Here is a 24,957-nt window from a genome sequence, read left to right as displayed (position 1 = left end):
CCTTTCTCTTTTTCCCAAGCTGTGAGTTTTATTTCATACCTAGGAAAGCCTGCAGTGTGTGGAGCAATAGTGTCAGTTTTGCTAAAGGAATTTGTACTGGGGAGAATGGGCCAGGGACGCAGAATTTGCAACAGAGTGCAGGCAAAAGGTTAGGGCAGAAACAACAGGGTCAAGTGGAGTGCTGTAGTGGGCCAGAGGACACACTGCACCACAATGATACAGGCACCTTAGGTGGGATGTCCTCCATTTCTACCGTGGTGACAGTCCAGCCAGACACTGGGGCTTTCAGGAATTAACCCAGACTCAGTGTGCTGAAGGGGACTCGTGTCCACCAGCACCTTTCCATGCCACCTACCTGTACTGTCATGTAGGGGCCACTGGATGAAAAGGGGATGGTTCGGGCAAGGAGTGGGGGCGGGGGGAGGGGAGGTAGACATTGGTCAGGGATCCATCCTGGGGTTGTCCAGGCTGCAGTTCAGGGCCAGAACCGGCATTGTGATCTGGGGTTCTAGGCTGAGCAGGGAGGTGAAAGGGAAGAGGCGGGCATGGTGCGGGGAGCTGCAATTTGCTCTAAGCAGACAGGGCACTGGCCTTGTTCTGCTGAATCCTCTGGAGGACAGTTGTACTTGCAGTGGCCCTATTCCTTACATATGCGCACTGGTCCTGATGCACGCAGCGAGCTAACTGGGATGGGCACCGGGCAGGTGGTGGATACTGGCTTGAGGCATGTACCGAGGGCTCGGCTAGCCTCAGTGCTAGAGGTTTCGAGGGGATATCTGGGAGTGGGTAATTATTCCTCTTATTCCTCCCCCACTAAATTTGTGCTGTCCTCTAGAAGCTCCACAATGACCCCCATAGGCTGACAGTACAGGGGTGATGCAGCAGGGCAGTGTACCCAAGGGGCAGGAACTGGGAAGGGAGCCGAATAGCTGGGTGTGGAACCAAGCGCAGAAAAATGTAGGACATCCTCTGGGGCAGAAGGGGTCACTGGGGCAACACAGGGAACAGACGGGTGTTACACCCATAAATGGGGTCATTTCTCATTTACTCTAGATTAGGCTGTTCTAGCTTCCTCTCTAGTGTCACTTGCTGTTCTAGCCACTTCTTCCTTGTCACAGACACTCTGCAGGCACCACAACGTGAGGGACTCCCACTGCCTAACTGCGGAGTTACTTTTCTCCCTTTTAAGAACCTCAAGCACCGCAGCTAGACGAGTCTCAAAGGAGCCTTCTAGGCACCAGACCAGTAGATTCCGATACTTGGTCTGTTTTTGCCATACTGGCATTCATCTGACAATGTCTGGGCCATGCACTGTAGCCATGAGGGCCATAGAGGAATCGGGGGATAGGCTCACTCCCTGGCTTGCAGAATTTCCCAGGCAAAAAGATGTAACAAATACTAAATCACTACGGACGTAGGTCAGCATCAATGAGTCCCTACTATCTACATTTGTCATCCACGGTTACTCTTGTGCACCCACAATCGCTCACAGGCACTCACAGATGCACACTCAAGCACTAAACTACGGAAGGGGTTGGATGATAAACTGTTGCAGGACAGGGGGCACTGTAATGCCAAGCTACTGGTCCACTTCCAAAAGGAGTGTTACATTCTAGTCCCAGGCGTCCCTGGAAAACTACTTGGATTCAGGCAGGCAGGCCCGACACTCGCCACAAAATAATTCCTGTGGTCCTAAAAAAACACTTGGCTCTCACGACCAGGATATGAACGCTAATAAAATGGGTAAGTGGGTGAGGTTGGGCGCTCGACTGGCCTTGTTCACTCCTGAGTGTCTAGGAGATGAGTTTGGTACAGAATAGGTAACTCTGGTACTAGTAAGGTGAGGGCTCCAGTTGCCCAGACAAGCAAAATGAAGGGTGCCAAGTATATACTCCAGGGAGGCATCTACGGGTGGACTTAGCATAAAGATGCCACCTCACCCCTGGGTGAGGGCTCCAGCCAACTAGACAAGCAAACTGAATGATATTGGGCCACCCTCCACAAAGGTATCTACAGAAGGACTTCCTATTAAGATGCCACCTCACCACTCTTTGTACCCAGATTCAGGCACACTATTAAACTGAATTAAGCGATATGTAGTGCGCTCTAAAACAAGGCTCCTGGTGCACCGGTGCCTAAGGTGAGCAATGGCCCACAGCTACCCTTGTTCACACTCCAGGGCCTACAAGGTGAGTTTGTTACGGGGTAGGTGACTCCCTTCACCTGAGGAACACCGGATAAAGTTAGGGGTTGAGAACAGGATGTTATGATTAGTTGGGTAGATTAACTGGAAAGGTACACCCTACAATTTGCCAGTACAATTGTTTGATGATGTGTAGGTGTGCAGATCCTCCCGACAGCGGCAATGCACCATCGCCTTGCCACTGTGAGAGTGGGACCAGGGTTGACTGGGTTAATGCACTGACCTAACCACAAGGTTACCACCCCCCTCAGACTAGGAGCCCTCCCCTCAAGCTACAAGCTGGCAATGCCATTGCACGCGACTGATACTTCAGTTCTTACATTACTACTTGGTTCGGCAGCCATGCACAGGTACAGCGGGCAGCTCTGAGGGCAGGAACTCCTTCTCTAGGACTGGTCTGTAGATTGCAAAGGAGGGAAAACGGACTGAGGGTAAACAGAGGTGCTGGGTGCAGGCCGCAGGATTGGGATGAGTTTACTCAGAAAAGGTGCAGACATTAAGGTGCTATTCGAGTGATCAGGGACATAGACCTGGTTCTGGATCAGAGTCACAGGCACCAGAAACCAGTGGAAGTGGGAGGCAGGCCAAAATGGTGGAGGCAATGTGCGAGAACCCAGTCAGAGCCACAGTTTTGAACCAGGGAGTCAACAGACCCGGTGGGGGTGCGTTGTATATGCAGGAGGACTGGGTCCCCTCTGGTAATAACAGGGAGGTTACATGGAAAATTGTGAACACAATGAAGGCACCAACATCTTTGTAGAAACTAGGAACAGATTTATAGATCTATTACAGGAAGAGGAGTAAACTCATTGTCAGCAGGACAAATTATACACTGGACTAGCTAGGCACACCCAATGACATGGAACCGGAGCCCTGGGTTGTACCCTTGGATGCAGGGGAGTGGGGGGGGGGGGGGACACCAAGGGAGAAAGGGAAGGGTTGGAGAAGGGGGCCAGTAGAGATGGTGAGGAGGAGAAGAGAGGCAGGTGCAGAGACACAAGGGGGACAGAAAAGCAGAGGGACAGGGAGGCACAGAGGGAGGCGGAGGGGGGAAAAGGATGAGAGGCCAGGAGAGAAGCAGGGGAAGAAGGACAGAGGCCAGGAGAGCCACTGGTGGAAGAATAGGGCAGGGTTGGGGAGGAAAGGATCCAGGGGAGAAGGATAAGGCCAGGCAGGGGGAAGGGTACCTCCCAGAAGGGCTTCTGCAGCCTCTGCCTCCAACCCACGTCAGCAGACCAAATCACCAGAAGCCAAGGAAAAAGGAAGACCTCCCCCACCCCCCAGTCCTTTCTCCACAGGCTTATATAAGGCTGTACCCACCCACTGCAGGGATGGCCTCTCTCCCAGGCAAGCGTTTGTTGGGCAAGTGTTGCCAGAGTCGTTTCCAGGGCCAGCCCCTCACCCAGGAGTGTTGCTAGGACAGTGTTGCTCCAACCCCTTCCAGGGTTAGCCACCTCCCCACCCAGGAGTGTTTGTTTGGCTGTTGCTAGGACATGTGTGATTCCAAGGTCAGGGTAGTTGAGCACAGAGGTGTGGAAGTTAATTGTAGGATACAGTGGAGGGCAGCTAGGGAGGTGGTGTGTTGGAATAGGGAATGGAGGAGGTTCCCAGAGCAGGGACTAACTTGGTAACTCAAGATAATTACAGGGTGGACCTGCCAGCGCGCCCCCCCACCCCTCCCAACAACTTTCACTGGGTCACAGGAGAGCAGAATATATTTTCAGCCCTAGGTGGCAGAACTTTTTTTTTTCGACAATGGTCATTGGCAGGCTTACTGCCAAGTGTGCCAGTATCAAGAAAAACTGATTAGGCAATGTGGGGACCAAGCACAGTGAATACAGGACAAAATAGACAAACAGGGCACTTGACAGAAATATACATCAATCATGTGTTGGAAGGGAAAACAAGTCTGCCATTTTGCTCGCTTTCCAGGGGAGCTGGAGCCACAAAGCAGTTAACATGAAAGTCAAACGAAGCTGTGCAATACATTGAATCCAGTGGGGAAATTAAAAGGCATGTACTACATTGCAAATAAAAGGGTACATAGAAATTGCCATTTCCACAAATGCAATTATTACACACTCGAGTGTCTTTCTAGGGGATTTTCTTATTACAGGAAAGAATTTAAATTGCATACCTTCCAGTTTTAAATGCAACTCTAAAAGCAGCTAGACAAATGTAAGTAAGTGAAGACATTCCTTGTGTAAATATAATATATTTAAATATAACTATTGGTGTAATTGTTTCTTTGGAATACTGTACTTAACTATAGTTCACATCGTCCTACAATGATAAGCCTGACTGCTCTGCCACTACCAAGTTTCCTTGAGTAGTACAAGCCTATACTAAGTTGGAGACCTGTACGTCACTGGGATAGTTTTATGATGTCTTACCTTAAGTGGACCTTAGGAAAACTACCTAACACTTCCCTAGTCTATAGCATAAGTTTTCTCAGAGGTAGAAGAGGGAACCTAGTGATCTAGGTGCCAGCTGTTGGCAGGTCAGGATAGGTTTCAGTTGCAGGAAAGTCAAAATTCCAGAGGATACCTTCTTAAACAAGTAAGTATTTACTTTCAAAGTTAGTTAAAGTGTTCCGGGACTTCACAGAAGGCTCCCTACATGCAGTCCAGCATTAGGCCTGGGCAAGTGGTATGGGCAAACTACCAACCACACAAATCACCCACTCAGCCTGACAAGATGCACACCAGGTGCAAGGTAAGTAATACCCAAACCCACACAGTACCTTAGGAGAAAAGAGCTGTGTGGATGCCTTAAGGGTACAGCAGCACAGGACCCAGTCCCTGGATTCTTGGTTTGGAGATAAAAGAACTGGACACTGGATGGGAACATGCAGCAGCAGTCGTTGTCAGAGGAGGCTTCCAGCAAAGGTTTCTTCATGGATTCTTGTGGCTCTGGATTTGGCACCTTTTTACAGCAGCCAGATTAAATAATATCGGCAGTCAGATTCTCTTCACTAATCTGGTCCTACACTCTGGTGAGGGGACATCAAGTATTCGAATCATGTCCCTGTAGATCCTGAAGAAGCCCAAAGTGTCATATGTATTCTAACTTTGGAAAACAATGCAGCACTTTTGGTAGCAGATCCGAGGCGAGCGCCAGCCCGGTGCATGTGCCATTTAAAATAACTTTCTGCATTTGTAATCCTTTTTGAAGAGTAGTTTTGTCCCCCGAGCACTCCAAGCACTGTAGATAGAATCTTGGTGTCTTTTCCACATTTCCCTGACCTGATCCCCCACCTCCCGATGCTCTCCTACCCTGATTGGCCATTTGCTTAGTGAAAAAATGCAGGCCTAAAGAGGCATCTATCGCCTCACCGTGCCACTTTTTGTGAGAGACAACCCAGTGTGTGCCATTTAAAATCACTTTCTGTATTTGGAATCTTTGACAGTAGTTTTGTCCCCCGAGCGCTGTCGATTGAATCTTGGTGTCTTTTCGTGTTTCCTGACACTAACCTCCTCCTCCCCCTCGCCCTGATTGGACCATAGTCCCTTATCGCTCAACCCTCCAGGGCAGCCCCACTGCCCATGCGGCTAAGTGCTACAAGGCAAAGGGCAGATCCTGCAGTAGCAGCTCCAGCTTGTATTTGCCAGTGTTCACCAGCACAGCCATCAACCAGCAGTGACTGACCCAGACAACTTACCTAAAACCTTGTTGATTGCTGCACATTTGCAGGTTAGCCATTTCTAGCTCCTAGGCCAACTGTGTTAACTAGCCATATCTCACATCTAGGTAGACTGTGTTAGCCAGCCATATACCACATCTTGTCACATGGTGTTAGTCAGCCATACCTCACACCTAGATCGTTACTTAGCCGTATCTTATCTTACCTTATTGTTTTAGTCAGCCAAATCTCGCATTTAGCCCGATTGTTCTGATAAACTATAATGTCTAGCTGTTAATGCATTTACTGTTGTGTCCCCATTCTAGGCCCTTCTCCCTCTGCCCAGGTGTCTTAAGAGAAGTAACACCTAGATCTCAGTCTTGTACCCACAATTTAGGCCCAGGTATCCTAATCTAGGGGTTACTGCATTTACTGTTGTGCACCCATTCCAAGCCCTTCTCCCTCTATCCTGAATTCCCAAATCTACGTGTGACTACATTTACTGTTGTGCCCCCATTTTAGATCCAGGTATCCCAAATCGAAGGGTTACTGGTTTAATTTTCATTTGTTGGGCATTTTTATGGCACCTATACACAAGTGTTTCCAGGTACGATAAGACAAGTTGGGGGTGGGGGACTGAAACAAAGCAAAGAAAGTAGACAAAACGGTTATATTGATATTGGCCTTGTGACAATCCTACAGTGCAAGACAAGGTGGTAAGTGCGTAGGGGGAGTGCTGGAGTGGGGTGTGCAAGTGCTGGGAGGGCCAAGACAGCAGTTGCCAGGCAAAAGAGGGGGAAGGGAGAATAAGTTCAGTGGGCAGGGTGGACCAGGTTAGGGTTAGTTGAGGAAGGGTGCCTGAGGGCAAGTGCTGTTAAGGGATGTTGGGGGGGGGGGGGCTGGTAAGGGGGTGGTCTGGTCCCTGTACAACTGAAGGGGCCAGGCTCCAGTTGCAGCGGCAGAGGGAACATTAGCACAGGAGGGAGAGAGGGAAGAAAGACAAGAAAAGGAAAGTCTTCAGAAGTTTCTGGAACTTAAGAAGATCTGACTCAAGTCTGAGGGGGGCAGAGGGGCCGTCCCAGAGGGAGGAACCAGCTGAGGAAAGGGATCTACCTCCCAATCTCTGCTTGGAGAACCATTTGATCTTTAGCGAGGTGTAGCCAGAGGACTGAAGGACTCTAGCAGGGAGGTATTTAGGGAGGGAAAGCTAGATGTAGAGAGGTCCCAGGCCCCAGACAGCCTTATCGATGAGGCAAAGGGTCTTGAATTTGAGCCTTGCAGTCACTGGTAGCCTGTAGAGAGATTTTAGTGCTGGACAAACGAGGTCCCTGTGCTTGAGGCCAAGGATAAGTCTCAGTCCTATTCTGGATTAGTTGATGGGGCGAAGGGAGGAACGAGGCAGATTGAGGAAGAGGCTGTTGCAGTAGTCCAGCCTAGAGAGAACCAGGACTCGAGACATTTACTTTCTAGGGGAAGGTGAGTAAAAGCAGAATGCTTCTGAGGAGGTGGAGCTGAAAGTTGGTCTTCTTGACAAGGTCTGAGATGTGTGGAGAAATGAGTCAAAGATGATCCCAAGGTTTTTTGCCTCACAGGTGGGTAAGGGGCCCAAGGAGGGTGGCCAGAAAGTGGAAAGGGTGAGGGGGGGGAGCAGGCGTCCCAACGACAATGCTCTCGGTCTCACTGGCATTAAGGCAGAGCATCAAGCCTGAATAGCAGCCAGGTATAAGAGGTGGAGGTAGAGGGTGGCAGCTTAAAGGAGAGCTGTGTGTCGTCTGCATAACACTGGAAATGAAGGGAGAAGGTGGATATCAAGTGGGTCAAAGGGGCCAGGTAGTAGTTGTAGAGCCATGGCGATAGGATAGAGCCCTGAGGGACACCACAGGTAGAGTGAGGTGGAGGCGAGAAAAGGACCCATTTGCACTTGGCGATGGGGGAGGAGTCTGTTTGAAATGAAGATCAGCCACGCCAGTGCCGGGTTGTGATGCCTAGGGCATCATGGAGACTATTTATGAGGATGGAGTGGTTGACTGCGTCAAAGGCAGACTAAAGATAGAGGATCAGAACAGAGGGCGTATTGGAGTCCAATTTAGAGAGCAGTTCTTTAAAGGTGTACAGAAGATAAGTTTCCGTGCCTGTGGATGTCCTGAAACCGGATTGGTCATCATGGAGGAAGTCAGCCATTTCGGTGTGGAGGGTGAGCAGGGGGATGACAAGCTTCTCCATGAGTTTGCCCCCAGAAAAGGGGTGATCGAGATGGGCAACAGTTAGCTGGGCAAGAAGGGTCAGTAGACACCTGTTTTAGGAGAGGGTGCACAAGAGAGTGCTTAAGTGGTTGTGGGAAGGAGCCAGGGACAAAGGAAGAGTTGCAGAGGTCAGCCAAGGCTGGGGAGAGATAGGCTTTGTGGTCCTTGATGGTCCTGTTTAGAAGAGACTTTCATAGATCGGACAACTCTAGAGATCTCATCTGGTGCAATGGGAGTGAAGGAGGAGAGTTTGGGGCGAGGGAGGCCAAGGGAGGCAAGAGAGGGGGTAGGGAAGTGAGCCGATGACAGGATGTCCAGAGTTTTGGAGAGGTAGTGGGTGGCCAGTGCCGAGGGCCTGGGCGGGAGAAGGAGAGGAGGTGACTGCGATAGGATTGGCAAGTTCCTTGCAGATTTAAAAAATGTCAGCCTTGTTATTGGTGGCTCCAGAGATGCAGGCCTGGACATGAGCCCTCTTCTTGGAGCGAGACGATATTGCCTCTGGAGTAGGCCAGTTTGTCAGACTATGCGCTAGATGCCTTGCACTTCCGCTCTGCAGCTTTGCACTTGCGTTTCCAAGCTGCCAAGTTGGAGTCATACCCAGAGTTGCATTTGGAGGCAGGCTTCATGCGGATCCTCATGATGGGGGCAAGGATGTCATGGTTGTTTGTGATAGATAGATCAAGGTTAGCTAAAACAGAGTCAGGAGAGTGGAATGAATGGGATGGAGGCGGGATGAAGGAAGAGGCAAATGCAGCAACTGACAAACGCTTCATTGGTCGAATGACAGATGGAGACTGGCGGTGCGGGCACAGGCATCACCAGGGGACAGGGGAGGTCCAGATGGGAGGAGAGGAGAATTTGTTCAGACCAAGAGGGAGGGGTAGTTGGAGGGTTGGAGAGTAGATGTCTGTTGAGTTAAGAGCATACAGAGTGGGTTGGGCCAGAGAGCAGGATAGTGAGGGAAATAGTTACAAAGGTCGCGAAAGACTACAGCAGCCACATCTGAGGAGTCGAGAATGATGTTAAAGTCCCCAAGGAAGATAGGTTTGGGGGAGAAGGAAATAAGGAGGAGAGGTCTGCCCATTTCGAGAGGGAGGTTGGTCCGGTGGGGCCTGTAGATGGTAGAGAGAGTAAGAGAGAAGGTAGGCAAGACAGATAGCCTGCAGACAAGACTTTCAAAGGATGAGAAAGTTTGAGTGGGGATGATGGAGGCAGGAACCCACTCTGGGAAGATCAGAACCACTCCGCCACCAGGCTGGGAGGGCCTGGGATTGGACACGATCTTGTAGGCCTCAGGGAGAAGTGTGTCAAAAGCAGTGAGAGCTGGGACGGAACCACGTCTCAGTGAGAGCAAGTAGTCAAGGTCATCAAGGAGGAGACTGATGTCATGTTTTGATAGAGCGAGAATTGAGGGTAGCTAAGTGAAGCTGGTTGCCCCCTTTAAAGGTTTTCCGAAGGGGCCACAGGGGTGGTGTGCCACCATGGGGGAGGTCAGAGGGGGGGTTCGGGGGGAGGGGTGATGGAGGGGTGGTGGGGGAGTTGGAGAGATGGAAGACACCTGTCAAGAAGGAGGAGGAGGAGGTTGGGCAGAGAGCCCTGGGCCATGATGGTGCCATTGAGATAGACATTAATGGTGCACTTGGATGATACAAAGTGCACCAAGAGCATTTCTCATCTGGCGCCACCAGTAATGGGTTGAGGAAGAAAAAGGGGGTTTCCCTCCAGTGCCGGACAGGACTGACCTGGCTGTAGGAGGGCCTTGAGTGGGGGAGGAGGGGCGGCTTTGCCTGCCAGCTCCCTCGATTGGCTAAAGTGAGGCAGACCAGCTAATTAGCAAAATGCAGGGTGGGCTTCGGGGCACACAAAGAAGGAATTTGTATGCCGAAAATTGTGGCAGCCATTTTATAGGGGACAGGAAGGCTATGAAATGTATAGGAGCCCAGCTGGGTTTTCTTCAAAGAAAATAACTTGCCTTTCTTAAATAAAGATGAAGGCACCAGAGTGATGAGGTAGCCCAACTGGTCGTAGCACTAATTAGAATTATTTCTTTTTCTTTGTGAGGAAGGCAAGAAGACACTGGAGTGTAGATGCAAGGTGGATTACCTTGTGGGAGTTGTAGGTTGCGTCCAGAAGAAAGGCATCAGGCCACAGTACGTTGAAGAAAAGTGTTGCCGGCTCCAAGGCAGCTCAGGAGAGAAGAACTGTTGTGCACCCATTTTTAGGCTCTTCTCCCTCTTATCCAGGTGTCCCAAACCTGGGTGTTACTGCTTTGCTGTTCCGCTCCCATTTTAGGTCCAGGTATCTCAAATCTAAGCATTACATGGTTTTACTTTTGTGAACCCATTTGTAGGTCCTTCTCGCTCTAGGTGTTACTGCATCTACTGTTGCCCCCCCCATTTGAGGTCCAGGCATCACAAATCTAGGGGATATTGGTTTTACTGTTGTGCCCCCATTTTAAAACCCTTCTCCCCCAACTCGGATGCACCAGCCACCATTTCCTCAACTCTGGGCGTCTTCACGTACCAATCTAGTTCTCCCATCTACAATAGTATCTCAATCGCAACCACCACAGTGCTTCCATCCTGCCCACCTCAGCCACACACTTAAATGGCAAACATCACACTCTCCAGGCAGACATGCACTAATCTCACCCCCTCGCCTTTCCGTACATCACTACCACAGTCGCCCACACTACCACTCACCCAGACTCACCCACACCTCCCCCCCAACCTGCTGAGCAGAGGCGCTCCCTGGCCCACCTCGAGTTGCCCACTGTATACCCCCCTACAAACCACCAGCGCTGGCTCTCCTACAGCCTCCAGACCCTCTTTCCTACCCTCCCTCACTGAGAACCCACAGCCTCCCACATCACTCAGCGCCAACCCTCCAACTCTCAGGGAGGAGCTCTTTGGTGCTCCAAAAAACAGCGCACTGCCAGCTCAACCCTTGTGCCTTCTTTCGGAAAAAGCTTGCACCTCTCTGTGCCCCCTGGCCCTCACCCAATTAGCTACAAACCCAGACACCACCAGACAACTCTCACATGAGGGGAGGCTCAGCTCAAACACACTGTTGACCTATCCTGCACTCTCGCCACATCCATACCAGAGGAATCCTAGGGCACAGACTGCTTATTCCCAACCCCTCCCCTGCCCAGTGCTACTGCCACCTTCCTTGCCCCAACCCCACCTTCCTTAGCAAGCATTACCCACCTACCTACCATCTCCACCACACCAACCACCCCCATATGACGCACCCCAGCAAGCCCCTTCCCCATTGCTGAGCGTGGCACACCTTGCCCTTTCCCAAACCATCGCCTCTACCTCATTTTTCTGCCAACTCCCCCACCCTCTTAGCACCCAAACACACAAATCTCAGAGGTAGATTACCTTCTCCCTCAACTCTTCATACCTCACCTCTCAAACAACCACCCCACTCCTACCCCCACTACTTCGTCCCCTCTACCACCCCTGCCCCCCTGTAGACAATTTACCTGTCTCTACTGCAACCCCCTTCATGCCCCCTTTCCCAGCCCCTGTGCACCATCCCGTAACACCTAACCAGACACCTCTGTACTACCCACAACCTCACCTCAACCCTGCGAGCTTTTCGCCACCACCTGAACCGCCCATCCCACGGCACTACCGAGTCGAAGACCTGCGACCGCCCGCCCTCTTCCCAGTCCCTAGCCACCCGCGGCACTCTACGCACCCACTACAGTATCCCCCTGACCACCTCCGTCCATCCTCTTACATTGCCTTTCCCAATCGACCTGCACACCACCAGCACCTTCCCTCCGACGACCCAGACCATTCCAGCCCCGCCAACCCTGGACACTCTGGCAAACACTGCCTCCTCTTCAATGCCCGCTTCGTAGCAAAGATCAAATAGCATCTTTGATCTCCTAACCTCTGGGAACCCCGATCTTATCTTAATCACCGAAACGTGGTTCTCGGGCGACCGCAAGCCAATCGCTCACAAAGCATTCCCACCAGACTACTCTCCCATCACCTACACCAGACTTTACAGAGGATGCAGATTAGCCATCCTGCACAAACTTGATTCTATAGAACTTTTATAAAGCGCTAGCACACCCGCAGGCCTCAGAGCGCTGACAGAAAACATAGAACAGGTAGGACGACAATCATGAAGTTGCAGATAAATCAAGATGCCAATGGATCAGTAGTTCCAGTAAGACGGTCTGAGCAGTACAATCTAAACTCCTCTGCCATCAAATAGGCTGGTTTTCAGGGCTTTTCTAAATTGAAGATATGAAGGCAATTGCCTAAAGGTACTTGGACGGTCATTCCAAACCTTGGGCCCACATGAATTAAAACTACAGTCCCCATGCGTTTTTAGTCTAAAAACATGGTTGTTGTAGTAGGTCTTTATCGTTAGAACGAAGGGTACGTCTAAAAGGCATTTTCATGAGGCGGTCTTGTAGATACCGAGGAGCGGTATGGGCAAGGCACTTTTCAACTAGACAAGATAACTTAAAGCAAATCCGTTGTGCCACAGGGAGCCAATGCAACCTCCTGCGCCCTGTGGCACAACGGATTTGCTTTAAGTTATCTTGTCCTAGCACGCACCCAGCCCTTACTGCTCCATTTTGTAAGGTTTCTAGTTTCCTAATATTAGTGGCGCTGGTACCTGTAAGAAGTCCATTGCAGTAATCCAACCTCGAGCTGATAGTTGCCGTGGCTATTAAAGCAGGATTTTCTTGAGAAAGATAGGGTCTAATCTGCCATAGAAGATGGATTGTATATGTGCTGCCGGAACCTATATATGCAATGTGTTTATCAAAATTAAGGTTGCAATTAAAGATTACTCCTAATGTCTTGACTTGGCTGGAGAATTCGACAGTGCCCCCCCCCCCCCTAACTTGAAAAGCACTGCAACGAGAATCAAGAGACTTAATCTTGGCCGCACTACCCACAATCAGGATCTCAGTCTTCCTGTCATTTAGGGCTAAGAAATGGTTGGACATCCATGCCTTTATGTCCGAAGAGACTTTAGAGACTAGCTCTGCATCCTCTTTGTAGTAACCTGTAAGTTCCAGAACTATGCAAGTGTCGGCAAAGTTTGAAAACTGATTCCCAAACTATCCAGAAGATCGAATAGTTTGGAGTAAACATATGGCAGAGGAGACACGCTAGAGCCCTGAGGCACACCACAGTCAAGAGTGGTTTTCTCAGACTTAAAATCTCCATAAGTTACCCTGGCCCTCCTAGGACCCAAGAAGGAGTGGAATCAGTCAACAGCAGGCTTGGAGCATCTGCCCACTTCCATGAGCCTGTCCGCCAACCTCCCATGATCAACAAGATTGAAGGCAGCGGACAGGTCCAACAGAAGCAACATGGCAACCTTGCATCTGTCTGCTATCTCGGACAACAGATTTAATGTCTAGTAGTGCAGTCTCAGTGCAATGGTTTTCCTGAATCCGGATTGTCTGCTCGACAATAAATCTTTCTCCTCAACAAATGTGTTGTATTGGGAGCAGGCAATTGTGCCCATAACCTTGAGGAAGAAAGGCATACTGGCTATTGGACCATAGTTTGAGAGATGTTGTGGATCTATCCCATCTTTTCAGAAGAGGGGTGATCCAAACCTCCTTGATGTCTTCAGAAACTACCACTTCAGCAATGGAGTGGTTAACAATGGAAGTGATGGAATAGCTATGCTTGGAAAAAACTTTTGAACATAGTAGCAGGAAAAATATCTCCCTTACAGCTGGTGGGCTTCAATTTTTCCACCGTTGAAAGTACATTCTTAACCATGACCTGCGTGAAAGAGAAATTGTCCTCGTCCGTGTCATCCACAGTGGCAGCATGGTAATGTGGAACAGAAGAGGTGGTCGCCTGGTCGATAGAGTTGTGTTATGGTCTTGATGTTGTCCGACCTTGTATATAAAGATGTCATGGATTTTCTGACACCATGCATCATTTGCCTGCAAGGGAGATTCATTAACTTTCCCTTTTAGCTCACCTAAGATATTGAAGAGCTCTCTGGTGCTAGATCTAGCACCCATTATGCGCTCCTCTAAGGTTTCTTTTTTAGCTGCCAAGATAACATTCTTATAATGTTTGGCTGCCTCTTTGTAAAGTGCCAGGGTATTTTATTGGAAAATTTCCGCCAACTACTTTCAGCAGCTCGTTTGATGCGTCGTGCTGCTAGCACTTCTGCGGAAAACAATTTACTTGCATTAAGGGTAATTTATTTCCTTCTCAAACTGAGTGGCGCTAGCATGTCATAGGTCTGGTTTAATATGCTGCGTAATTGCAATGTATAAGAGTCAAGTGTAATAGATGAATCAAATTGCGGACACTAATGGCAAGCATATACATGTAAAAGCCTCATGGGTAATTTTACTGGTACATCTACGCATGGTTGATTTAGCATGCACCCCCACTTTCTTCGTCCTAATATCAGGAGTAAAAAATTGATAAGGTGATCAGACTAACAACAGGTTTTGACCTCTATAGGTGTAGTCTACTGGTTTCTGGTGAATATCCAATCTAGCGTATTTCCCCCTTGGTTCGTGGCTGTATTTACAAGTTGTTTAATGGCCAGGTTTGCCATGAGATTCAACATGGAACAAGCCTCTGGATCAGAAGTCTTGTTAGCCCATAGGTTGAAGTCTCCGGCCACTAAACATGGGAGTCGGGGGTTTAATAAGGGAACTCAGGCAAGCCAGTAGTTGCTCCTTGAAGTCGGGCAGGGCAATTGGGGGCTCATAATTAATAAGCTTAGGGTGGTAGTGGGGTTAAAGTGAAGTTTCACTAGTAGACCCTCACAAGAGTTTAATATTGGTATGCTAGAAGTATAAAAAGTCAAGGAGTCTTTAAATATAATAGCAACACCACCTCCCTTCTGACCATGGCGATCTGTGTGAAATGCTTTATACCCCACTGGAGTACCAAGTTGCAGGGATAGTTGGTTTGTATCAGAGCCACGTCTATGTAAGCAGCATAATATCAACATCTGCAAATAAAATGTAGTCCGCGATCTCCGTAGCATGTCCTGCTAAAGAACCTGTGTTCAGCAGCACTGTTTTCAGTAAGGTGTGAGCTTGAGGATATTGCCAACTTTCTCTCGCTACTAACAGGCTCATTCCTGATCAATTCAGTCTGGAGAGTATCTGTTGTCAACCTGCCTAGAGGAGGAGTTTCCGTGTTAAGCAATATGACTAATGGGAAGTCCCGTGTCTCAGCATGCAGTCAGAGTTTCCGATTAAACTGAATGCGCCTGATCAGGTCGCTGCAGGAGATACTATACTTAGTTACAGTGAGGAGGAGCGATAAAATGCAAGAAAAGCACTACGCACCTTATCCTAGGAGGGCAATGTCAGATGTGCCGTCTCCTTCCCTCCCTTCCACCTCCCTGCACGTTAGCACCAGGTGCATTTGCCTCGAGGGGTAGATCCTCGCATCTCGATCAACTCTACTGAAACAATCCAGCACAACCAACTGCAAATTCCTCCTAGTCAAACGCTCTCTTGCCTACTCTCACTCACACACAGCTTGCTACTAGTCTACAGGTTCCCAGGCGACGACAGATTTCGCCAACAGCCTATGCGACTCACTAGCAGCCTAATTATCCACCCGGCACTCACCTACCTGGGAAACTAACATCTGGTTTGACATCCATAACAACTCCATGACTCTACCACTAGTCGACAGCCTAGAGACACCCAACCTCACCCAGCATAACAGAGGACCAAAACAAACTGCTGGCCACACCCTCAATGCCATTTTCAGATTTTCCAACCTTATCTCCATGTCCACTTCTCCCCCTCCCCCCAACTCATCTGGACAGACCACTCTTCCATACCTTTCTCCATCCTCACACCACTGCCACCACCAAGCCGTCCTCTATCCCTACATCCTAGTTCAAGTGCTGAAACAAGGTCAAAGAACAACCGACCTGGCCGACGCACTACTAGGCGCCCTCCTGTCACTCCGGACCACAGATAGACCCTTACCCATAGAGCTCGACTCCTGGCTAAACTACTCCCTCATTCCCCCAACTCAGCTCCCTCCGGAAGACTCTAAAAACCCATAACCGGTCCCTTGAGTGCAAATGGCAAGCTTCCAGAACCCTGCAAACCAAATCAGTACTCCCCCCACCACCACAGAAACTACAAATCGGACCTTAAAGGCCAAAAAAGCATAGTATAATGAAAGGATCCTGAACTGCCAGAGCAGCAGGAAGGAGCTCCACAACATCATTGAATTTCTGCGCCCGCCATGCACCACAGCCTAGACCTACCTCCCAAAATGCTCTGCAATTCCCTGTCTGAATACTGCCACAAAACAGCCCTAGATACAACTGCCACCATCAACAACAAACTCTCCATTTTGTCCACCTGCTCTGCACTGGTTCTATCCGACCCAACTTCCCTCCTGTTTCCCATTCCCCCCTGCACCCCGCCAAGAACCCTTCCTTCTGCTCCTTCAACTATATATCTATCAAGGAGTTTACAAAGCTATCCGCCGGCTGATCCAGGCTCCCCCCATGACACTTATTATGCCTCTCTCCTCAAAGGAATCTTCACCTCTACCCTTGCAGGAGAACTGGCGAGGTCCATTCTCAACGACTCCTTCACCTCCGGCAACTTCCCAGACTCCCTCAAAACTGTGCATGTCAAACCGCTGATTAAAAAAAGCATCCCTCAAACCTCTATTACTAATGAACAGGCCAATCTCCAACACCAGATTCCTGGCAAAACTCATCGGCACTGCCTACTCACAGCCCAATGACTTTGTGGAATCTAACAATCTCCTAGACCCCGTGCAATCGGGCTTCCGACCGTGCCTCAGAACAGAAACCACGCTGATCTCGATCTGGGACAACCTCAACGTGAGAGCAGACTCAGAAGAATGCACAGCCCTTCGTGCCCCGTCAGCAGCGATTGACACCAACCACGTGCGATTCTGCTCTCTCCTGATCACCTTATTCATCTCTAATAGACATCAAATCACAACCTCCCCACTTTCCTCTCCACTGCACGCCTCTCCCATCCTCTTCAACCTTTACCTGGACCCCCACGACCCCAGGATCATCCGCTCACACCACCTCACTTGCTAGAACTATGCAGACGACAACAGAAATCATCCTGAGAATTCCTAAATCAACCAGCTACCCCAGGCCTGACCTAATAGCATGTCTCTCAGACATTGACTAACCAGAACCTTCTGAACCAATGTAAAATGGAGATCATGGTATGAGGAAAATCTGCTCTATTCCCCACATCCGATTCCCTGACCATCCTCAATCATCCTTTCCCCGCGACCCCCACCGCTGTAAAAAAACCATGGCTGCACAATGGACTCAGACCTAACTGTCACCACATCAACAACACATCCAAAGCCTGTCATTTCCACCGTAGGCTCCTGAAGCATATCTTCCCTTACCTACCCGAACAGGTTGGCTGCAATTAGGTACATTGTCATGTCCAGACAGACTGGACTAGGCAAACTCCCTCTACCTGGGTGCACTGGCCAACCAGCTGAACAAACTCCACAGAGTACAACATTTGGTTGCCAGACTGCTTCTCGGGTTGGGATGAAGGGACCACATCTCACTGGCTCTCCGCACCCTACACCGGATCCCAAGTGGACCCGGGGCCACCTTCAAATACCTATGCATTACCCACTGAGGGGTGCACAGCGCAGGCACAAAATTCCTACAAGAAAAGATTACACTTTACCACCAGACTCGCACCCTTAGGTCAAGCACTAACCTCCTCTTAGTGGTCCCCACCTCCAATTCGGCCAGGATCAGAGGGTCAGCCTACTCGACCCTCGTGCCAACTCTGGAATTCACTGCCTCCCCGCATTAGACAAAGCCAAGACTACATGACCTTTCGTAAGGCACTCAAAACCTGGCTCTTCACCTAAAAAAAAAAAAAAAGAAAAACCACAAGAACCACCCGACCTACCACAAGACCAACACCCTGCGTGGTGCCCCACTGATTACGGACCCAGTCCGACAGTCATCCCTAACGATCTTGAATATCCACTACCTGGAGCCTGTACCCAGACTTGAAACCCAATTCGTAGCGGCACCCTGACAGAATTTTGTACCTGACAAAGTATTAATCACCTCATCCGCAGTAACTCTGCACGCTTAGAGGCGTACAGTCATCTATTGCCATTAAACAGGTGCGATTGTGCTAGACTCGTAACCCAAGCACCAATAACACTCCAAGGCTATGCAATTATGCGCTACACAATTAGCCCACAAAGGCACTTGCCTGCTAATTTTATGCACCTGGAAATCCAAGAGCAGAAATTAGATACCGGGGAACCATCTAGCAGTCAATCTGCTGATCACAGCTACCAGTGAATGTATATGGCAGAACTACCCACTGGTAATCTAGCTAGAAGAACTAGCAACCTAAGCACTAAAAGCACTTATGAACTTGATCATTGCCCTGCAAAATATGCAGTATCCCATCAATCCAGGAAATGCCCTTGCTTGCTTATCCTACACATCTGGAAATCCCTGTAGAGAATTAGCACTTGTTATTTGCTAATCCCAACTATCTGGGAATGTCCAAATAGAACTACCTATTGGGGATTCTATTTAGAAAAACTGCTGATAGAGAATGTCGCTAGCACCTATACAGTAACATGAGTTTTGGGACAGATCTGCCTGCCAACACCAATCAGTATTCGCCAAAAAAATCTGACCCATCAAGATACAGGGAGTTACCACACATTCTTCTGATCTTACACAACCACCACATCACACCTAGCATTACTATGCAGCTACTCACCATCTATTGCAAAGTGTCTGCACACATACCGAGAGCACCCATGCACGTTGTACTACACTCTTTCTACTGACCTGGACTGCGGTATCCAAAGGCGGTCAACCCACAGCGCTTTGGAATCATAAAAATGGTAAAAAAGTGCTATACAAATGCCAAGTAACGTGACATAACAATTAGGGCAATGTGCTATCATTCCACAAAGAACATTTCAACTTATTAGCTGCTGCATCAATTAGTTCTTCCCATGATATATGCATTAGTTTGGTTCTGTGCCATTTGTGTGACTTTAATTCTTCCCAAGTAGATGGTGCCTGCGTTCGTGCACATTTTTAGTACCCCTATAGGTTTCTTTCTAACTTTGCAATTCCTGCCCAAGAAGCTTTGCTGAAAAGGCTTTCTTTTAGACGATTTGCAAGTGGAAAGGGTTCACCAAGTCACTGCATGAAGTCTTCATAATTATACAGAATTTCATCAGCAGGGGTTGATTCTGCTACACAAGCCTCTAGAGTTACATTTTCTGCTATAAAGCATTCCATCATCTTCACCATTTCATTAAATCCATCACAAACTACAGCGATTAGCTGTTATTTCGCCTTCAGTAATGGGAGTGATAATATTGCATACATTGGGATTATTAAAGGGATTATGTAATGTTAAACAAAGTGATAATGAGCGCTATTTTAGCTTACAATTAACAGTCATGTAACAGATGTCAATGTTATGAGTAACTAGTGCTAATCTTATTATGAAATAGACAATCATGGAGCTACCACGAGAACCACCGAAGGTTATTTTTTTCTGGAGTATTGGAGGTAGCTACCACTGATTGAACGCCAAACTTTGTCCCATAAAAAGTGTCAAATTTATTTAGCAATTTAAGAAATTGCTCCAGATATAGAACACCCTGCACCGAGGGACCTACCACGTCCATCACAGGACCAGCAACATTCAAACACTCAGTGGCTGCCCAATCATGGCAGCCAGCTTGGGTACAGCGATGACCTCACAAGGCTACAGCACCACGCATAGAGTATGTCCATACATGGTCACATTCTACCCCTGCCCTGGAGGAAGGTAGGAAAAAGGGCAGTGCCAAACAAAAGACAAGGCTTTAACATGAACTTATTTTTAGCACTAGTCTACAATATGCTGCCATGTGGATAAAAGGTACAAATAAAAATACCACTACCACCAGAAAGAATTTCGACAACAAGGTCTACCTGCAATACAATCCTGAAGGCTGGTGGTAGTGCTACAATAGGCAAAGGGGGTGCAGGGGTAGGTCTTCTATACCAATAGTCTTAAGCACCAACCAGTGTGCCCAAAACAAAGTGAGTTAAGCCAAGGAATGAGGTTTAAAAAGACTTCACTATCAAGTCAGTTCAGCGTCTCTTAACGGTCATCAGCTAAGCTGTGGTCTCATAGTAGATGGGCAAATAGCAAAAATAAAACCCTTTCCAGGGTCACCTTCCATGGTGTCTCCCTCCCTTGAAATGGTGGGAACAACCAGCTCAGAGTCCTACATCGCTCAAGGCTATCCTGCAGGGGCCCAGAAGAGTTGTGGGCCTGTAACTGGTACATAATACAGAGTAGGGACTTCACCTGTTGCCTTTTGATCTCCTTCACCCTGGGGCTGTGAATCTTGCAGTGCACCCTTGTTTGTGGGACCTGGACCTCGTTCTGCTGCCCTCTGCCAAGGAGCCTTGGTCTGTTTTTCATCATTGTACCTGCAGACTCACAACTGTTCTACATAAACAGGGCAGGGTGTGGTGTGGTGTGGTCCAATATTTGGCCAGCCGACGCCCAGACACTTTGGTCATGGTCTCCCAGTCAAGGAATGTTTCTTCTCTCATTCTACCTACCAGGCATTCAGCCCACCACAGCGAACATACTGAGCAAGGACCTCTCAGCATGCCGAGTGGGAGAAAAAGCAAAATCAGACCAGTGGGCTGCAACCGATCAGCCCTATTCAGCAGAGTCACTGGTGAGGGATCATGGAGCCTTAGTCCAATACCTCTGAATACCCACAGGTTGCAGGCCTCCATTTCCCCCCCAGAGAGGTGTGTTCATCCACACTGTCCAGTCTGTGCCGCTGATCCAGAGTGGATCTATGAAATGTTGGACTGCAGCTTTGCCGGATGTGGGAGCCTGGGCCAGGCAATATTGGTACTCTTGACCTGATCCTGCCTGTGTCAAACAGACCCATTGGTCCCGGCATACGCCAGATCTAGCCAGAAAACAAGCTCAAATTCTACACAACATAGGCCTCCATAAATCGCAGAGCATGGCTCTGAAATTCTAGCAGTTTTGAAATTTAACCATGCCTCAGGAATGCAGAGATACAGACAGTAGCAACAGCCCTGTCAACCAAATGGTTGAATGTCAAAGAACATCTTCTATTGTTCGTGCTTCAAACAGGAAATTGGTCCATTTCACTACATGCCACACCATCTCTTGCCATACTTGCTAAGCCTCGTTAAAGAGAGTTAAGCTTACACCAATTAAGGTTACTTGGGCTACAGGTTCTTCTCTATGCGAACACAGGATCATTAACAAGTTAATCGTGGGACTTTATTCAGAAGGTTTCTCACCGCAGAGATGGACACCCATTGAAAATATGCATAAAGTGCACATCAATACCGTATACTGGAAGGCAGGCTTTTGGAGTTAGATGTTCAAGCCTTGGCAGTTCAGGATTGATTCATGAAATTGCACAAGGGAAGGGTGGCTCTTTGGACAAAACCAAAAAAGGTATGCAGAAATTTCCAACATCCTTTTATCTGAATCAACTGATGGTCCTTCCAACTTTGACAACTCCTCTACATCAGCCAAAAGATATTCACTCCCTAGACATGAAGCAAGTTTTGAAGTATTAGATCTGGCAAAGTATGAAGAGCGAGCGCCAAGGAGGATTATTGCTGGTTTAGACCGTTAGGTTGGATGTTGAGCTCTGTGTGAGGGGTCAGAAATGCGAGAGACAAGTAGATTGAGTTCTCACAAGTAGCCATTATGTAAATAAGAAGGGTGAGATTAATGCCTTGCTTTCCCTAACCCAATGAGGATTTCCCTACCTGTCAAACTAAGACTAAAGGAAAACACTAGTATCAAAGGTATATGTCCCTCACACTTCTACATACAACAGAATCACACAGGTATCATATGGCTGTTTAAACGTAAACGCAATAAAATAACAGTTATATTGAAACACACAATGTGTAAGTATATATCCGTGTAACCATGGTCGGATCCTCTTCCCACAGAATTAATTCAGGATATTGCAAACCAAAGTTCAAATCTTGAAGGTTCTTTTCAATAGCCAAGTTGGCACTTGGATAGTCTTCATTGCTAAACAGGATGTATTAGTCTTCAAAATGATTGTCAAAGTTTCCACAAGCTATTGCTTGATAAACCAAAAAGAATGTCTTCACACTTCCAATCCATATTCAATATAATTTCTCTTTGAAGAATAACAACTTTCACATTTCTTCATAAACAAAGTTTTGTCAGGATGGTTTTACCAGTGTTCAGCATAACACATTATTGGACTTGCCACTTTCTTTCCATCGCAACCTTCAACCACACTGCAGTACTTCAACTATCTTCTTCATGGTCCACTAACATGCCAGGACTAACCACTAATAGTCCCTTTCCTGGTATACTCGCCTGCCAGGACAAAACTCCTACCACTACTATAAGTACTCTGTGGTGAGGTTTGCTTCAAACTTTCCATCCTTAGATCGTCATTGTGGAAAGTTCATCAATAAACTGCTTCTTAAAAAAGTCTGACTTTCAACCAAGTTCACAACTTCTTCCACAAGGATACAATAGACTGACGTGTTTTTAACTGATTTGTTAACCACATGCAATGAAGGTTGTAGCCCTCTCCCCCATGATTTAAACAAGGAGGGCATTTATCCTGCCATCTCTAGGCCTATAACAGTACTTACCCGGTCATTGTCAAACGCAAAAGGCTCCGGATTCCAAGTTGTATTTCCAGTGCAAAAACGGAAGGAGGAGGATCTCCACACCCCCCGCTCACCTTGCCCCACCCCATGCATTATTCATTAAAGAACAGAAAAGGACCTCAGTCTATGCCGCGGGCAATACTTTTACTGCCAATATCCTCGAGAAAAGGATGGGCCGCAGACAATCCTTCAGTTGCTGAAACAATCAACCTTAAAACTTTAGACATGGTGGAGCCAGAAAGCATAATACATACAAGGAAATCAGCTAGAACCATAGAGTATCTAACAAGGTCAGCATCAGGTAAAGGACAACCGGCCTCAGTTAATACTTACCCAGCCAACATGGTATACAGGAGGATTCCTAAACTCCAGATATCACATCCCATGTCATAGCCCTGACGCTTGAGTACCTACAGGACAAAAATGAAAATGAGTTGCGTCAATTTGAGAAGAAAAAGGCATCCGCCCTAAATCAGTGAAAAAATTGCATCATAATCTAGAGGACTGAGAAATCTGACAACTCCAAATTATACAGAATGCGCAACTACACACCTAAACGACAGAAAAAGACATCTAGCATCTACAGATCAGAGAAGCAGTGGCCACAACCCCTTATGCAGTAGGCACTTTCTACTAATCATTGCCAGAACTCTGCATTTGTGAGATCCTGATAATCCCAATCAATAGAAAGGAGAGCGTAAGCAGGCATTCATTAATATATACTGCAGGCCAGAATGATCAGTGCTGCATTTTACCGGCCGGCACAAGAAACTGGCGCAGGTCGTGGTTGTGGCAATGTCTGAGGCTTCTTAGCAAATATTCAGTGGAGCCCCTACTACTGGGCTGTGCAGTTCCGAACACCATCAGGGGGCAGTGCTGGGCTGTCAGCTGCTTATGCAGCAGGCCACAGACACCTCAAAAGGAGTTTGGGTACATTTAGGTTTGATAATTTGATTTAAGGTCTGCTGTTCATTTCCAAACACCAGCATTGTTGAGTTGGCCTGAAACCCAATGGGCCCTCTATGATTGGTTTGGTTTCGACAGAAACACAAGCTGCATGGTAGGGGATCCAAGACCAAGATCATACTTGCCCTCTTTTTTCCACACAATGTTCTGGTGACTCAGGGGGGAATTGGATAAAAAAAGGAGACTGGCCAGCAAACAAGTAAACTTTTCAATGAAGGACCAATAAAAAGCACTAAATTAAGCAGGTGTGCTCTAGCCCCAGGGACTGCATGTACAGAACGGGAGTGACAAGTAAATGCAACAGCCTCAGCAACAGCTTACACCGCCAAATTAATAAACGTGTGCAGACCCTTCTTGTCCACTAACAGCTGTATCACACTGGCAAGAGCACTCATACTCTCAAAACTGGACTATTGTAACACTTTATACTTCGGCACCAGCAAGCAAAACCTGAAAAAGTTACAAATGTTGCAAAACAATGCCCCTTAAACATTCCTCACTCCAACCACATCGTACAAGCTAGACATAACACTAACTGGCTCCCAATACAAGACACTCATAACCTTAATGATCATCCACAAATGCCTGTCAAAGTCAGCCCCCAGATACTTGGTCGATACATTTTCCAGAAAGCAATCCTCCACTATTTACACTGCCTTAAAATTCCCAAATGCAAACTACAAAAAGCCGGCGAGTCCAGTTTCCCTGTGCTGGCAGCCAAGACCTGGAATTCTTTGCCCCTGCCCTAAGAGCCAAACCATCCTTTTGGTCCTTCAGAAACAAGATAAAATCTTTGCTCTTCTCCCAACTTAACTAAGGATGCTAATCTACTTCTGCTTACATTATGTGCTCCCATAAGGGCTTATGCCTAGATATGTAACACTAGGCACCTGCTACTTAGGTCTCGTCCCAGAACTATATCCACATCTGAATATAACTCCTGTAAGGCAAGGCATGTGACTACGATCTGTAACACAAGTCAGTTGCCTACCTTGTATTTTATTGTATTCTTCCTATATGTATTAGATTACCTTGTGTTTTTGTAATATTAGTACTGTAATTCACTCATGTAACAATTATTGTATATATAAGCAAAAGCGCCCAGATACCCTTGGGTTAGGTGCGCAATATAAGCAAATAAACTAGACTAAACCTCTGGGGTGGACAGGCATGCAAGTTAAAAA

General features: G+C 47.9%; 1 protein-coding gene across 4 annotated transcripts in view; it reads right to left on the bottom strand.

Moving 5' to 3' along the window:
* Positions 1-24,957, bottom strand: part of RPS6KA1 (ribosomal protein S6 kinase A1) — a 918,695-nt gene that overhangs the window by 71,560 nt on the left and 822,178 nt on the right. For all 4 annotated transcript variants that reach the window (XM_069622861.1, XM_069622863.1, XM_069622864.1 and 1 more), the window contains one exon: positions 23,141-23,217. In XM_069622861.1, coding sequence (XP_069478962.1) covers positions 23,141-23,217 — 77 coding nt within the window. The remainder of the gene's footprint in view (positions 1-23,140; positions 23,218-24,957) is intronic.

This window comes from Ambystoma mexicanum, chromosome 11, assembly GCF_040938575.1.
Source record: "Ambystoma mexicanum isolate Mex_15411 chromosome 11, UKY_AmexF1_1, whole genome shotgun sequence".
Taxonomy (NCBI): domain Eukaryota; kingdom Metazoa; phylum Chordata; class Amphibia; order Caudata; family Ambystomatidae; genus Ambystoma; species Ambystoma mexicanum.
Note: the sequence above shows the minus strand (reverse complement) of the source record. Positions and strands in the feature narration are given on the sequence as shown.